This window comes from Drosophila rhopaloa, unplaced genomic scaffold (genome assembly GCF_018152115.1).
Source record: "Drosophila rhopaloa isolate 14029-0021.01 unplaced genomic scaffold, ASM1815211v1 contig_3, whole genome shotgun sequence".
NCBI classification, from domain to species: domain Eukaryota; kingdom Metazoa; phylum Arthropoda; class Insecta; order Diptera; family Drosophilidae; genus Drosophila; species Drosophila rhopaloa.
The window spans coordinates 17,012,013-17,028,474 of record NW_025335123.1 but is presented as its reverse complement, the minus strand read 5'-3'; the positions used below and the strand labels follow the sequence as shown (position 1 = coordinate 17,028,474).

Sequence of the window (16,462 nt, the reverse complement as noted above, 5' to 3'; positions counted from 1 at the left end):
TTTTTAAGCATTTCCTTTTTATTTTTGCACTATCATAAAAATGAAGGCAATTAAAAGAGGGGGCTCTTTGTCTCTGTGTTTGATGGTGTTATCGCCATTGTTGTTATTGTCGTGGCTCCTGACAAAACGTTTCAATTAGTGCGATTATTGCATAAACAACAGAAGCAACAAAAGCGGCTAAAAAATCATTGCTGTCGCTTACAATTTAAAAAACAAATTGCTGGTTGGCTGGTTTCTTTCTTTATAAATTGCTGGACGTTTTTGTAAGTGTTTTGTTGACTATTCGCTGGGCGTTTATTTTATTTCGATTTGTTTGTTGCCCAGCTAAAACTATTTTTTTGATAGGCCTTTTAGAACAATCGTTTGGTTTTGGCTCCATGACTTTAATGGCTCTTTAAAATGGATTCTTGGCCTGCGCAAGCTGTGGTTCTAAGTCGAGAAAAATTCCGTGTATCTCAGACTTCGAGCTCAGACTTTCTGATCTCCGGCCAAGGCCCATGGTGCGGTTGTCCATTACCCAGGTGTTATGCAATGCCAGCAGCATTTAGCCGCGTCAGCTGAGCTCTTAACGTGGCTCTCTGTTGTTTTTGCCATATTGTTGTTGTTATTGCTTTGCCCCGCAGCATTTGCAGCTTGTGCCGTTTACAGCGTTTACTTTACAGCTCCGAGCGGGCAGCGCTGCCTCTGCCGCCGCCGCTGCATCTGTCGACGTCGACGTCGTCGTCTGTTTGACTGCACTTCTCAAGCCTGACTTGGCACAGTGGTTGCTGTTGGACAGAAAGTGGTTAAAATATTTTTAATCATTAAGTTATTTATTACCTTACAAATGTATCTTGCTAACACTTTCTTAATAATGATGCTTCTGACATAATTATTGCGATTTCGGTACTAATTATTTGCTTTTAAAAGCATGATTTTATTCATGTTTGATCTAACAGAATTTTTCTAAAGTAATTTTATGAGCTTGTAAATAAAACTAAAGGCTTCACAAATGTATTAAATAGTTAAATAAACTTATTCTTAACTGTTTTACTTAATGAGTTAATGTAATCCCTTATTTTGCAAACTTTATCTAACTCCAAATATTACAAAAATATGTATTACGTTTTAATTCATGTAATATTTATTAAATAACCATTAACTAGCTTAAAATGTATAGTTATCCTAGCTAAATGCTTTAAATGGACTTTATGGTTTGAAAAGAAAATGGTTTGTCAAACTTTTGGATAAATAAGCCTTCGAAAATAAGTTCCTGAAGTAATTACACTATCAAATGATAGCTATATATTGTTATTTCTACTATGTATGAACTCTGGGCTGTGTTCACTGTGCCGGCGCCTCGGTTTGGTTCAGGTTTTGGGCTCCGTACCGCCTCGTTTGGCTCTTTGAAACGGCCTCTGCCGCCGTCGACTGCGACGTCAGTTTCATGCTTTTCTGTAGTGCTTTTGAGGCTGCATAAAGTTTAAACAATTTGGCCGCTGCTCGCGTTTAGTTCTCTTTCGCGTGCGCCAAAACCAAGTAACCAAGTTAACAAGTTGCCGGCCGAAATAAATTTCAGTTTCTGTTTCAGTTTCAGTTGCAGCTTCAGTTTCGATTTTGTTTTCAAACTCAATTTAGTTTCGGTTTCGGTTTCGATTTCGATTGCCCTCAACTCGAGTGTTATAGATCTATTTTGAAGTGCTCGATTGATTGGCCGATTGATTAGCGGGCCACGTGAAAGTGAGTTTCATTGTTTGTTTTCCCATTTTTTTGTTGTATTTTTTCGTTATTTTTGCCGCTGTGCTGCATTCCAAGTTACAAATATTTTTTGGAAATATTTTTTGGCTGCGTGAGTTTGGCAAGCGACGCAAACATTAACCCACGACTGACCTCTGCCTTTTAACGCGTGTGTTGGGCAAGGATTTTAACGAGTGTGTGATGAAAAGGCATGCGAAAAAGTGTGTAATGGAAATTGGTAAATTTGAAAACAAAGTACACACCATATTGGCTCTCAAAACTTGACATAATAAAATATTTGGATAGCTCAAGTGTTTTTTTGTGAGTGTGTTCTGTGATAAATTTAAGGAATGCCTTGTGAACTTTTTTTTTAGAAATATTGTATTGTATTTATTACAAAGTTTTTTTGAATGATTTATGCTCAATTTTTTCCACTTTGCTTATTCGTATTATGTGTTGTGTACCTAAATGGAATCCTTGAAATTCCGAAAAAAGAAACTTACTGTATTTAACCGAGTTAAAATTGATTTGTCACACCTTAAGTGAGTGAAATTTAAATAAATTCAAAAAGGCTACAATAACCTGCATTCATCAGCAGTTTTTCAATAAATGCAACGCATTAATTTTGCCTCTATTAACCACTTAAAGCCGGTTTCCCTTGCTCCAGTTTTGGGTCTCATGGAGTTCGACAGGTGAACATCGCACATCGTCCAGATAACAAGATAAAGTCAACGAATCCCACGAAATCTTCAACGGCCTTGAAAAGCTCAAAAGCCGAAAGATCAACAAAAGCCAAATTCCATAAAAAAGCGAATAAATAAAAAAATGGTTGGGGCTGAATTTTTGGTGAATTTTAAAATCGGTTTTGCTGGGGTTTCATGTTTTGAAGGCAGTGGAAGGCAGCGACGCATGCGCAGCGACGTGTAAACAATAGTGACCCAATTGCCTCATCTTGGGGCGCCCCCTGCGGTAATTTGCTGGCTGCATCGGCAAACTGCAGCTGGTTATGCAACTTGCGAGGGAGATTAACATATAGTGGCGAATATGTGCAATTTGTGCAAATTGATAGGCCCCACATCGGGCCTCGGAAAATGGGGAGGAAAAACAGGGGGCTTTTCCAGTTACACAGATTGAGGAAATGTTGCAGTGGGTAAAAATCTGCGTGCCACATGAGTCGGGAAAATTCCCGAAGCTAAAAAGAAATCAATCCAATTTTATTACACTACGACGGAAAAAAAAGATTTGAAAAATTGTTTTGTATTAGTAACTGAAAAATATGATAGTTAAAATAAAAGTTTAATATCTTCAGTATCTTAATTAAATGGTTTCAATTAAGTAAAACTATATCAGTACCAATAGCTACAGTTGTTTTAAGCCAATACGTCATATATCTTTATTTGTGTGTTGAGTCAAAACGGATGTGAAAAATTTCCCAACAATTCCCCAAACACCCGAAAAATACCATCACCTTCATGTGCGAATTAATCATACTTTCGAGAAACGGACAGCAACTCCCCCAAAAGGCCAACAAAAAAATTCAATTGGCTCGGTGACCAATTGAATGTTAATCAAAAGCCAACTTCTCTGGGCCAAAAAGCGAAGAAACAACTCGGCCCTCGCCCATCAATTACCACCTGTCAATGTCGACGCATCGCTGGCTGGCTGCTTTTCTTACCGGTTTCCATTTGCGGCTAAAAGCGACACGACAATTGGCCGAAAGAATCCAACCGAAATGATCAGAGAAATCCGCCGGAGTTTGGCAAGAGCTGCGGGTGACCTTGGGGCGGGGGAATGGGGGTTTGTCGCTGGGTTTTTGGTATGAAAGTCAAGGTCGGGCTTTGCTTGATAGTTGTTTCATGATTAGCATTTGCCATTGTCTTTTTTTTTGTTTTTTTTTCAATTCCACTTTGAGGGCTTATTTTTATTGCTTATTGTTTTGTTTTTTTAAGCGCATTTTATGAGTGTCATCGGCGTGGAGGCAGATACAAATTGATTAGCCAAGGGAAATATTTATACTGACAAATAAAAACGTTTAACAATAATTGAAGGTGTGGACGCAGATTGCAGCTATAAATAATATTATTTTTTTCACGATTTTTCTAAGCGAGAATATGTTGTAAGAGTATTGATATTTATTTGTGTTAATAAATATAAATCAAAATTTAAAAGCAGTTGCGAGGGATTTCTATGAATTTAAATAATTTATTTTTAATATTGCAATTGTAGAATCGACATACATGATTTTCTAAATATTATGTATAAATATTGGTACAGTAACTTACCAATAACACAATTTTTCTGATACGACTTAAAACTCAGCTTAGTCCCAAGTTTGTTTTTCTTGATAAGCAGCCAAAAATTTGTATGAAAGAAAACACTTTTCCCGGCAACCAAGGCAAGACGTGGCCAAGCTTTATTAAGTGCATAACTTGACTGGGAATCTCAACTAATTTTGGTTTTCATTTGCTCGCCTTTTGGCATCTCCTTGCGCTCGTTTATCGCCCATTTCGAGTGTGGGAATCCGGCAGATGCAGTAGAAATATCGTAGAGCGATATAAAATCGGTAGACCAACAAATGTGTTTATGCAGTTGCATCGAAAAATTAAGAGCATCCGCAGAGTGCGGGGGGAGCAGGGGTGTGGATTAAAATATATACGCCACAGAACGTATATTTTTTTTTTGCGGAGGATAACTTAAAGTGCTGTGCTGTGTGCCCCGCCCGATCCCCAAAACATGGCCATATCAATATGTATGTTTTATTTATTGACTTGCTGGGCAACGGGGAATGCCTCGCTGCAGGATGCCGCTTCTTGACAGTTGGCACGTAGCCGGGCCAAGACGATGGGGCGTATACGTATTATGAGTTATGAGCTCGCCTCGACGATCACGTATACGCCCCCTATGGCTGGCTAGGCACCCCGCCGCCCTGCTCCCTTCTGCCACTTAAAATAATGTTGATGCCAAACAATTAAATATAAGGCCCCCCGATTGCGAATTTAATTACAACTGTAAACAGTTTTTCTCTAAACTCCCTTTTTTTCACCCACCCCGAAAGCAAACAAAAAAAACAAAACCAAACAGTTTTGAATGCCATATTTTGTATTTTCCCGTTGTTTTCCTTATTTTTTTTAGCCAGCCATTAGCAGAGGAAAAACTAAAGAGAAAATTGGCGGAAAAAAGGGTTCGGGCGGTGAAACACTACGCGCTGAGAAAAGCAATTTTCCGGTTGAGTTTACAAATGGCGGGCGCGGCCAGCGCTGAAAATAAATGACATATCACAGAGTCTGGTCACCTTTATGCGATGTCCAAAGTAAACACATGAAAGCAATGCGAGAAGGGGGTGTGCGAAAAGGGGGTGTGCGAGAAGGGGTAGAGGAATGGTGTATCCTTGTTTGTTTGTTTGCCTCCGTGTGGACTCCTTAGTTATGCATGTGTGTGCGGGCGTGTGTTGTGTGTGTATTCGGGTGAATGCGGTCCTGTTTTGGTGCTGGCCTGCGGTTTACTCACTCGGTCTTCTCGGAATTCAGCTGAAGCCCTATTTAGCTCTGATTATATTAAATGGAATCAAGATTCCGATTTTCGTGGGGCTTCTGTTGGTAGCTTGAGTATTAAGCTAGATTACAATTTAATTTTCGTTCAGTTAACATTAGAAACGAAGACTATTGCAAAGGTATTTTCATAGTAGTTTCACTTATAATTTATACAAGCATGTGGATGATTTTAATAATTACATATGAAAGGACTTAAGCTAATTTTCCCTGCCTCGGAGTATGAAATGCATAAAGAAATTCGTTATGGATCCCGAAATTTCCCTACCTATTTAACGCTTGCCTGCCCCCTTTGTTTATATTTTTTCAGGACCCATTTGCCCTCCCTTCTGGATATCAATAAATGGTTGCCATTCATTTTCAGGCAACTTTTGTGGCCCTGGTAGTTGGTGTTGTTTACACGAATACACTTACACCGAAATATACACACCCACAGACAGACACACATTCCCGAGGACAGTTATGAATGGCAATCCATTCGCTTAATGGAATTTCGTGTTGTTTAACTTTTACGTGGCTCCCAAGTCAAGAGGGAAGGAGTGTGTGTGTGTGTGTGTGGGGGGGGTTAACATATGTGTGTGTGTGTCCTTGGGTCAGCTGGGGTTGAACCACCCACCCCCTTATCTGAATCATCATCGTAAAGCTTTATTAGCATTTATTATGCAAGACTTTGCCTCGGTCAAGTTTGTGTCTCTGTTTTAGTTTTATGATCGCTTCCGACTCGACACCTAACCTCCCCCTTAACCCCCTTGCACTCTTAACCCCTGTTGGCCAGGTTTTAATTTCAATAAACGCACATTTTATGACTGCTCAGGTTTATGGCCACGTTGGATTTATTTATTTTTCATTACATTATGCCAAGTGCGGGGGCCAATCGTCAAAACTCAACGGGTTGAATCAATTGAAGGAGGGTTGTAATGGGTGTAATGGGTTAAGGGGTTGATGGGGAGGGGGAGGGGGGTGCCCAAACAGAAGGGTTTGCTTCGTGTGTGTAATCAACAAAAATTGCCAAAATGTAACTCGATAATTTCGCTCACACACAGCAATGCACACGAAACCAAAACAGAAATCGAAACTCTGAAACCGAAACTGAAATTGCCAAAATGGAAATCGAATTGCAGCACGGAAAACTCTGTATTCTGGTTGGCAATGGGGGAAACTGGGAAATCGGGGGGAAAGGGATTGGGGGCAAATGCATTTTCAGGTGGACAAATGTGGCAATGTGTGCGTAGTCGAGCGCCAGTGTGCAGCAGTGACAAATGTTGATAAGATGCCATCGATTCGCATAATTTATGCTGCCACCATGGCACAACAGTGGGCTGCAAAAGTATGCCTACGGCCAAGATGAACAGTTTGTAGTTTAACAACATCATTTACTTCGAATCTTCAAATATACCTCAAAAGGTTGTTCAATAAACATCCCATTAAAAGGTTTTGGGAAACTTTGCTTTTAAACATCGCCTATTTTTGTTTGCTTTTAAAGTTATAAGTAAAGCCGCTGAAAAATAACATGGTTGACAGCGGTGTATTCACATAAAGTAAGCTAATATGTCAAAAATGTAGCTAATTTTTGTTATTTTCAAAACTTTTAAACTATTGGTAAACATTTAAAACAGTTTTAGATATTTTAAGCGCCCTTGAAAAAATTTTTTCGAAACAAATAGTTAAAAAAAAAAAAATAGTTCAAGTAATCACAAAAAAATTATCAATCGAAACAGCGAACTTTTCGATTTCAGTTTTTGGGCAATTTATTACACGTTTTCAATATTTTGAAAATTGTATTTGGCTAGTTCTTATTAATAGGTATTTAAAAATACCAACTAATGCAGCTCTATTTATTAAATTTATATACATTTTTTGTACAAATAGATAATTTTATAAGCTTTTTAAGCCTATTTGTAGCTTTGAAATGTAGTTTATTGAATGAATAGCTTATGGGATTTGCAAGTGAGCTTATAAAGGCCACTGTAGCCCCTTAGGAAATATTTCCTGGGACACCCACTCGAGCACACATGCATACACTTAGCCACACACGCAGATACACACATGCACACACACTTACATACAGCGGTAAATCGCTGCTGGCGTCGCTGCCGGCGTCGCAACATATCGAGGACATTTAAATCGCTCTTAAGTCTCGTTTAATTGGTACTTAGCATGCAAATGCAAAATGAGGCGAGATCCAAGGCAGCAATTGTCGCACTGTCTCTTTCGCTCTGTGTCTATTGCCCTCTCTTTTCCCAGCTCCTTGGGAGCTTAGTCCTTTTATGTGTGAGTGTGTGTGTGTGTTAGTGTGTGTAGGTATGTGTATCATTAGTTACATGGACAATATGCCAGGCACATCGTCAGTTTGAGTTGTATTCGTTGTCTCAGACGAAGAAACCCTTTCTCCTTTCACCCCGCTCTCCTTTCTCCCGTTTCTACTTTCTCCCCGCTCTCCTTTCTCCCCTCTCTCCTTTTTCCCAAGTGTGTTCCCCATTGTTCAAGTGTGTGTTTACCAACACAAGCACACAAAGAGAGTTTGGGCAGCACAGAGAAAATCAAACAAGCACTTACTAAAGCCCGAAATTGCACAAGATCCTCATTAATCTGCTTTCGTGCTTTTAAAATCCTTTTATATTCAAGCTTTGAAAGTGATTATAAGTTAGTTAATAGTTTCAAAGGTTTTCGCTTAAATTTATAATAATGCAAAAATAAACATTAGCAGTTCATTTATTTTTATAAGTTTGAAGATAATAGTTTTGGATGCGAAATTCTGATAAGAATATTTTTAATTATTATATTATAGAAACGACTTATATTTTACACTAGTATTTGAATAAGATGTGTTAGATACTATAGACATTTTTTAAAAATACCTAAAACCATCTAAAATAAATTAATGGTACATTTTTCTCTCTGTGCACTCGAAGCAATGCTTGAGAGAACGCTGAGAATCGAATCGAATTATATTGCATTGCATTGCATCAAATCAAATTTAATTGAAATGCCATGCAAAAATATTTTGAGATCAGAGACGAAAATTGATTGATTTTTGGCTAGCCATCGAAAGTCCGATTTAAATGCCACGCCCCCGTTCCCCCCACTTCCCTGCGGCCTGCTCTCATTGATATAATTACAAAGTTTTGTTGGCCAGTTGATGAGCCAGTTGAAAAACATAATCAAGAATGCGATTTTGCCGTTTGCCATCCCGCTTCCACAGCCGAAAAAGTTTTAATTTCAAATGAAGTTTGAATAGGGGCGTGGACGAGGGGAGGGGCTCTAGGGTAAAGAGGGGTGGGAAATCCGGGGATGGGCAATAAAATAATCAAAGCGTGCACAAAAGTGCAACGAGAATTGCCGAAAAACTGGTAACAAAAGTAAGTAAAATGAAGAAGAAAGGCAAAACGGAAACGGGGTGGCGATGCCATCATCCAAAAGTGGAAAAAGCCAAAAGGCATTGTGCAAAAAAAAGGGGTATTATGGTAGAATAATAGAATAATATTAATAAGTTTATTGAAGAAGTGTGAACATTTATTTTATAACACCTTATCTTGATAAATTAACCATATGTATGAGCTTGTTTCTTGGTTATTCAAAATTAATCTAATAATAAATGTATCTAATGTTATTTATATTTATTACACATCTTTTAAACGCTACTACTAATGATTAAGAAAATAGTTTTGCATGTAGTTTTTGACTAGTTCATTACTCGCACTTTGACTTTTCCATCCTACAGGGTATTTGGGCATTGAAAAAAGGGTTTGCCCAGCTGCGGGCCTGTGCAAATTTACCTGAAGACAAGGAGAGAAAGAGGCGGAAAAGGGAGAAAGGCTGGGAGAAAGAAGTGGGTGGGGGGAGGACAAACTTAACTGGAAATCTAGTCGAAAAATGGGCAAAGTTGCGAAAACGGAAGCGGGATGGCCGAAAATGCCAATGCCGTTAGTCCAAGCGTAATGAGAGTCGGCCAGAAGGAGAGAGCAGATCGGCGGGGGGACAGGGACAGCTATTATGCGCCATTAGGGCATAATTAAAATGCTCCAAGCAGCGGCAGCAACAACAAATGCAGCCAAGACGCTGATAATGAAAACACGCTGAAGGAGAAGTGCCCAATGGTTGAAAGGAAAGGGTGCAGGTGAGCGGAAGAAAGCGAAAGAAAGCAGTAGTGCGGCGACAAAGTTGCCAAAGCAAACGGAAATAGGCCAGAAGAAAGAGACAGAGGATATGACCAAAAAAGAGAGGGTGACAAATATTCTTCTCTAAGAGCTTATTGTATGTGCAATGTGCCTGATAACTTTGTACTATTTAAAATTTCGTTAAAGCAAACATAGTTCAATAACTCCAACTTAAAAATACAAAAAATTCTTTAAGATTTTTGTAATTTTCCATTAATTTATGCCAACATGTTAAAAATGTATTGATGCTATCATTTTGAATGCAGCTGTACGTAACGTGCTGACCATTTCATATGGAATTGGCAATAATAACTTCAAAGAGGACTTCACAGCTTCCCTTTTAGACTCGCACACTCTATGACCTTTTGGTTTTTTTTCTTCCCACAACCCCAAATCAATCTGTGCAATGAATTTTGGCAATTAAGCAATCACTTCGCTCATATGCAAAGCAATTTTGGGGTTCGGGGCATGGGGATGCAGTGGAACTTGGGCTCCAAAGATGCTGGCAGAGCTCAAGTGCACTACCCACCCGAAAAACTCGTCTCAACTCAACTCAATGAAATGTTTGTCTGTTATATGTACCGATTCGTTTCGTTTCGTTTCTTCCTTTTTTTTTTTGGGAAAGGGGGGTAGATCCTTCTGCTTTTTCAGCTGATTGCCTTACGCTACAACAGGCAATCTATGGGAATAAAGATATGCATATGTGTGCCGTCTGTGTGTGAGCCATGCATTTTTATGGCACTGCTTTTGTGGGGCTAAGGGAGAAATCGGGGGGGGGGTTGGCATAGAACGCTCTCCAAAAAGCAAAAGTTTTCACTTCAAGTACTTTTTTCGCTCTGCTCCTCATATTTTTTTTTTTTTTATTCAGCAATTTGCTGTTGTTGTTGCATCATCATTCGCCTGGCAAAAGAGTTTGAGCACTTGAGTAGCATTAAAGCATCAAGCGATTGTCTACGGAGCCAAAGGCAATTGACTTCTCCGCTCGACGATACCGGAGAACATATGCAATGGGCTGGGATCGGGAAACTCGGTATCGGGGGGACTCGAGGGGACGGAGTCCAAAATTGGTTGCCAAGTTACCGGGGAAAAGCTAGACCTGGCATACCCTCTAGATTATAGTCAAGTTGTTTTCACCTATTCAAGATATACAACAAAGAAATATTTAAAACATACAGCTTAGCATATTACTGAAATTATCTTATACACAGCAATCCTTTAAATCTTCAATAATAACACTGTGAATAAATGGAACAAAATAAGATTTATATAAGATTTAAGTACTTACAATATATATAAGCAATTTAACCACTTATAATTATTAATAAATTTCCATCATTTTTATTTCGTTATAACTTGACTACTAGTTATCTGAATGATGTGAACATTTTTACACGAGTTTAGTGGCAGGTTGTCTTTCAATCCCCTAAGATTAGTCATTCATAGGGTATCAAAGTTGGCCTATTTTCGATATTTTGCTTAGCCTTTATGGCCAACGATAGGTAAATATCCGTGCGCGTTTTGGTGTAATTTTAGTGCTACGGATTTTGATTGGGAATTTCGTTTTGCCACTCAGCTGACTTGACCTCAACCCCATCGACGGGAAATTGATACCCATTTACTGCCCTCGACCATCAATCAGATTTTCCTGCGTGATGGGGAAAATGAAGTGCCAACGTTTTCGGCAAATGGCCAACAATCCAATCAAATGCGCCAATTTTGCCGTCCGCTGTTCAATTAGCTTCACTGAAAAAAAAAATATTCGAATAATTGGGAATGATGTGTACCTTTTCGATGTGTCTACAAAGTTGGTAGTGAAAAGTAAATCGTAATGCAATATATTAAATATTGCGATGAAGCATCTATTTTAACATCGTTGCTTGTATCAAACAATGTAGTTTGCTACAATTATAAATAATTAAACATGTGCAAGTGGAAAAGTGGAAGGAGAAAAAGCCAACAAAGCCCTGAAAGTGATTCAAATGATTTTAATAATATTTTACGTATTTTGTGCAAATTATTCTGGCTATAATTTCATCAATACTGCACTTCCCCCTCTTTTCCCCTCTTATTTTATCTATTTTTAGCTAAGGAGGTCAATGCATTTTCAATTGCGGCATAATCGGGCATAAAATGCTGCAAAATGTAGCAAATATATTATAATGATTGTATTTTTTTTTTGTTTTGTTTAGCCGGGGTGGCATTGAAATAATTAAAATTATTTTCGCATTGCATTGGAAATTATGGGCAAACAATTAAGCGGACAGTTTTTGGCCTTTGCCCGCGGCCAATTGCTGTTTTCTATTAACTCTTTTGGCCAAAGGGGCTTAAATAACACAAAAACACACAGCCGCATTGTGACATTAAATGGTATTTGAATATTTTTGCGTATTGAGTTCGGACGGCAGAAATGCAATTAAAATGTAAAAAATTTATTAAGCTACTTTGCCAAATTTCCTAATTACGCTCATTAAAACAAACAGCAAAAAAATTGTGCATTTTACACAATTTGCGAGGGAGTTTCGCAGAGTAGCAGAAAAGTTGACTAAATATTGCAAATTTGATTGTCACACAATTTCGACTGCATACTTTTAGGGGCCGAGTTGAATATTTCGCTTTCCGATGTAATTATGCTAAGAGGGAAACCCATTTTCCCATTTTTCAATGGAGGATATGGATAATTACTATTTCTTTTAGTTAGCTAGGTGCTTTAACTCAGCAAGGATAGGTTATTATAAAATATAGAAACTCTTTTGCGAAAAATATTTATTAATTGATGGATTTTTATACCCTTGCAGAGGGTATTATAATTTTGGTCAAAAGTGTGCAACGCAGCGAAGGAGACATCTCCGACCCTATAAAGTATATATATTCTTGATCAGGATCACCTCCTGAGTTGATATAGCCATGTCCGTCTGTCCGTCTGTCCGTCTGTCTGTCCGTCTGTCTGTTTCTACGCGAACTAGTCTCTCAGTTTTAAAGATATCGAATTCAAACTTTGCACACACCCTTCTTTCCTTTGCACGCAGTATATAAGTCGGAATGGCCGGGATCGGCCGACTATATCCTATAGCTGCCATATAACTGATTGATCGGAAATGCCATAACTTTGGTGTTTGTAAAGTTAGGAAGTTGGGATTTTCTATGGGTTATATATTTGATCAATAAATACGACGTACCAAATTTCATAAGGATCGGCCGACTATATCCTATAGCTGCTATATAACTGATTGATCGGAAATGCCATAACTTTGGTGTTTGTAAAGTTAGAAAGTTGGGATTTTCTATGGGTTTTATATTTGGCCAATTAATCCGACCTACCAAATTTCATAAGGATTGGCCGACTATATCTTATAGCTGCCATATAACTGATTGATCGGGAATGCCATAACTTTGGTGTTTGTTAAGTTAGGAAGTTGGGACTTTCTATGGGTTTTATTTTTGCCCAATCAATCCGACATATCAAATTTCATAAGGATCGGCCGACTATATTCTATAGCTGCCATATAACTGAACGATTGGAAATCCCATAGCTTTGGTGTTTTTAAAGTTAGGAAGTTGGGATTTTTTATGAGTATTAAGAATGCATCATATGAATAATAGAATATAATTTGCAGAATATTCTGCAAGGGTATTTCAACTTCGGCTCCGCCCGAAGTTAGCTTTCCTTTCTTGTTATTTTCTAAAGTATTTACTTTAACTTAAATTAATTTTATTGAACTTCCCACTTAACTATAGATTCTTTTGTTCATCAGAAATTTGGGTCATATGTAAAAACTAATGGAAATAAATTTTATAACACCCATTCACATCATATTTTTGGTGTTTATTTGGTCACATTTCGCTGAAACGCGACGCTGACCCCTTTTTTTTTCCCATATTCCCCATTCCCCTTGCCAATTTCCATTTCGATTTCGCCTTCTGTTGTTGCTGTTCTCCTTTTTGAGGGCTGTCACCGAACATGATTTATGCACCGCCTCTGCGGGGGCGTGTCACTTCTATTGCTGTCGCTATTTCTCTGGCCGATGACAGAATCTGCCATTGATCGATGCAATTTGCAATGGATTAATCACGCAAAGAGCACTGCAATAATAATGTATTTGTGTTTCTTGCCCACAGCATGGGAGTCAATGGAAATAGGAAGTTAATGTCGACCCTGCTGATTGGTAGTATCCTGCTGATGGGTCTGGTTTTGGTTCAGGGCGAGGATCACAACTCCAGGGATGCGCCCCATATAAGACACAAGCGCGGGATCATCTGGGACTTCTTTCAGAAGATGGTCATCACCAAGAACCTCATAGTGGATGTGAGTTGTTTTTTCTTTTCTTTAATTTTGTTTCTTTTAATCGTATATACCCTTTTTAGCAATACACGGATACCCGAAATACCCTGAATGATATTTACAATACGGTTAACGAGCAGTTCAGTGACCCAGGTCCCGAAAAACCCACTAGTCGTCCAAGGGTCACAACCGAGAAAACTGTGAGTTTCGGAGAACTGGCTAAGAATGCAATCTATATGGCTTTAATATCTTCTCTACACAGTCTATAAGCGGTGAGGAAAGTGGCAGCAATAGCGAGGAACCCACCACAACGGAGGCCTTCCAGATATCACGTTACGAACTGGGTCGCATCCTGGGCAGAAACTTCCGGGGTCTTCAAAAACTGGCCATGACCGAGTTCAACACTGCCCTTAACGTAAGTTTCTTTTAGCGATTATAAAGTAATTTAAATAAATGATAAACAAGTTACTTACAAATTTAAATAGGCAAACAAACTATTTCAATAAATGACTCCAGCTAGTTTTAGACTTTACTATTTAGTATACTGTGATAAAGTGGAGTATAAATATTTTTAAAAAATATAGTTGTGCTTTATTTAAGTCTAATTGCTTATCAATTCTCAAATCTCCTCTATATTTTCCCATTTTCTAGGCCACCAAGTACAATCTGGCGGAGTACAAGTCGGAGGCGGACAAGCAGTTCGCCAATAGTTTGGCGGTGGAGAAGAAGAACAAGCTGAAGAGTCTCAAGGGCTGAGCCACGCCCCCTTTCCCAGTGCCTAATGGTTGTCTCTGTGATAGGCTGATGACTGTATTCCCCTATTTTGTTGCTTATTTATTTGTTCGCCTACTCGCAACTGTATCGAATAAAATGCGGATGTGGATGCGGCCAGGGAAGTGTCCCCGAACGCATACGGATTCGTATCTACGACTTTTGTGTGTCAAATTAAAAAGTTTTCTGTCATAATTTTATTGATAAACTTTTAAGTTAAAAAAGCAGCACCGAAAAAAGTGGAAAACAAACACCGAAACGGAAGAGAGTAGCAGGAAGGAAGAGAATGAAAATGAAAACATTTTAAGACGGAAAAGCTGCTGGGAAAACTACACAAGCTGAAGCTCCACTCTGGATTGTTGTGGGTTTCTATAGGTATATTTATTATTTTTGTATATAGTTTAATTTGTAACTACATCAATTTCAAAACAAGTTTGCTAGTTAAGAAAATTCGAAGAAATTCTTGTTAGTCGGATTATTTGTTATCGAAAAGTGCTAAGGCTAAACAATACGTTTGACATTTATTTTAATTTTGATAAGTCAAAAACAAAATACATTTTGATAGTTTAAATGGATAAATATATAAAACAAATGTTATATATTAAAAAATAAATAAGCAAACTATAAAATAGAAAAAACTGACAGTATCTTAACTTTTTTTAGTCTAATACATTTTCCAGTGAAAATAAAATAATGCTGGCCCCCTGTATTTCTGTTGCCCACATGACTTCAAGTTTGTGTTGGCTGAAATCGAAGTAAAGTTGCAAACAAATCCAAAAGGCAAAACTTACTAAAATACAAAGACAGTTTTGGGTCTCTGTCTGCCCCAGCAGGATCTGCTTTCTCCTCGTCCTGTTTTCTCCCTTGGCCGCCACATAGTTAGCAGAAACCACTAAAAGTGTCATAATTCGATGCCCATGAGATGGCTGTCTCGAAAGTACGTTGGCCGACAAAACTTTGGCGGTAATGACTGTCGTTCCCGTAGCCCCTGAAAAACCCCCCCAAAAAACCCCACTAAACAGCCTGGTGGTGCAACTGTGCGTATGAGCAACCTGCCTTGTCTGCAAAGTTCTGCCGGGGGAAAACAACGGAAAAGCCAAAAAATACCAGGCAAATGTTTGCCAGCCGGAAACTTATCGAAAGTGGCGAGCAGTTGCAGCTGCAGCTGCCGGGGGAATATCTCTCAGATAAACAGATTTCTCTACACTTTAATATTTATTCCACAGTTTGATTATCATGGCGGAGCTATAAAGAGAATGTCCACTGGGAAATCAAATATTCAGTTAAAGCTTTTTAATGGCTTGGGAACAACCTTTGCTCTTGATTTTATTTTTTCTTAATTCAGCTATTTAGATATTTGAATAATGATTTCAAACAAAAAATTTAATAACTTTTTTGCTGTTTGTTACCATAATTATTTTTCTACAGCCAGAAAACCCATAAAAAAAGGTTATTTGTCCAAAACCTCGAAAAAATGGACCTTAGTTTCGGGTTTTTGATCAAAACCTTAAGAAATATTGGTCGCATGTTGGAATGTCATACCTCGATGAAATCGTTATAAAATTTCCAATCGATTGGCATTCACAGCTAAAAAATTTTATTTTTGACCCATTTTGACCAAAAATCATGATGTAACCCCTTATAAAAAATCCGAAAATAGGTCAAAATTTGTTTTTGTCCAAATCGATCTGAAATCGATTCTTTGGGTCCTCAGTTGCACAAAACGGTTATTCTTTTAGCTGTGCATCGTTTTTTGGCGAAGTTAAAGCAAAAACACCCTTAAAAGTGTTTATTTCGGCAAAAAATTCAGAAAAATCAACTTGAGTTTTGGTTTTTTGATCAAAACCGTCATAAATATTGGTCGCATGTTGGAATGTTATACCTCGTCGAATTCGTTATAAAATTTCCAATCGATTGGCATTCACAGCTAAAAAATTTTATTTTTGACCCATTTTGACCAAAAATCATGATGTAACCCCTTATGAAAAATC

At 38.2% G+C, this 16,462-nt stretch overlaps 1 protein-coding gene across 1 annotated transcript; it reads left to right on the top strand.

Moving 5' to 3' along the window:
• The first annotated feature begins 1,492 nt into the window (after positions 1–1,492).
• On the top strand, positions 1,493–14,958 carry LOC108051095. Its single transcript, XM_017133047.1, has 5 exons — positions 1,493–1,719; positions 13,538–13,724; positions 13,784–13,900; positions 13,963–14,115; positions 14,352–14,958. The coding sequence occupies exons 2-5, from the start codon at positions 13,539–13,541 to the stop codon at positions 14,454–14,456; spliced, it is 561 nt and encodes a 186-aa protein (XP_016988536.1). The 5' UTR covers positions 1,493–1,719; position 13,538; the 3' UTR covers positions 14,457–14,958.
• The last annotated feature ends 1,504 nt before the right edge of the window (positions 14,959–16,462 follow it).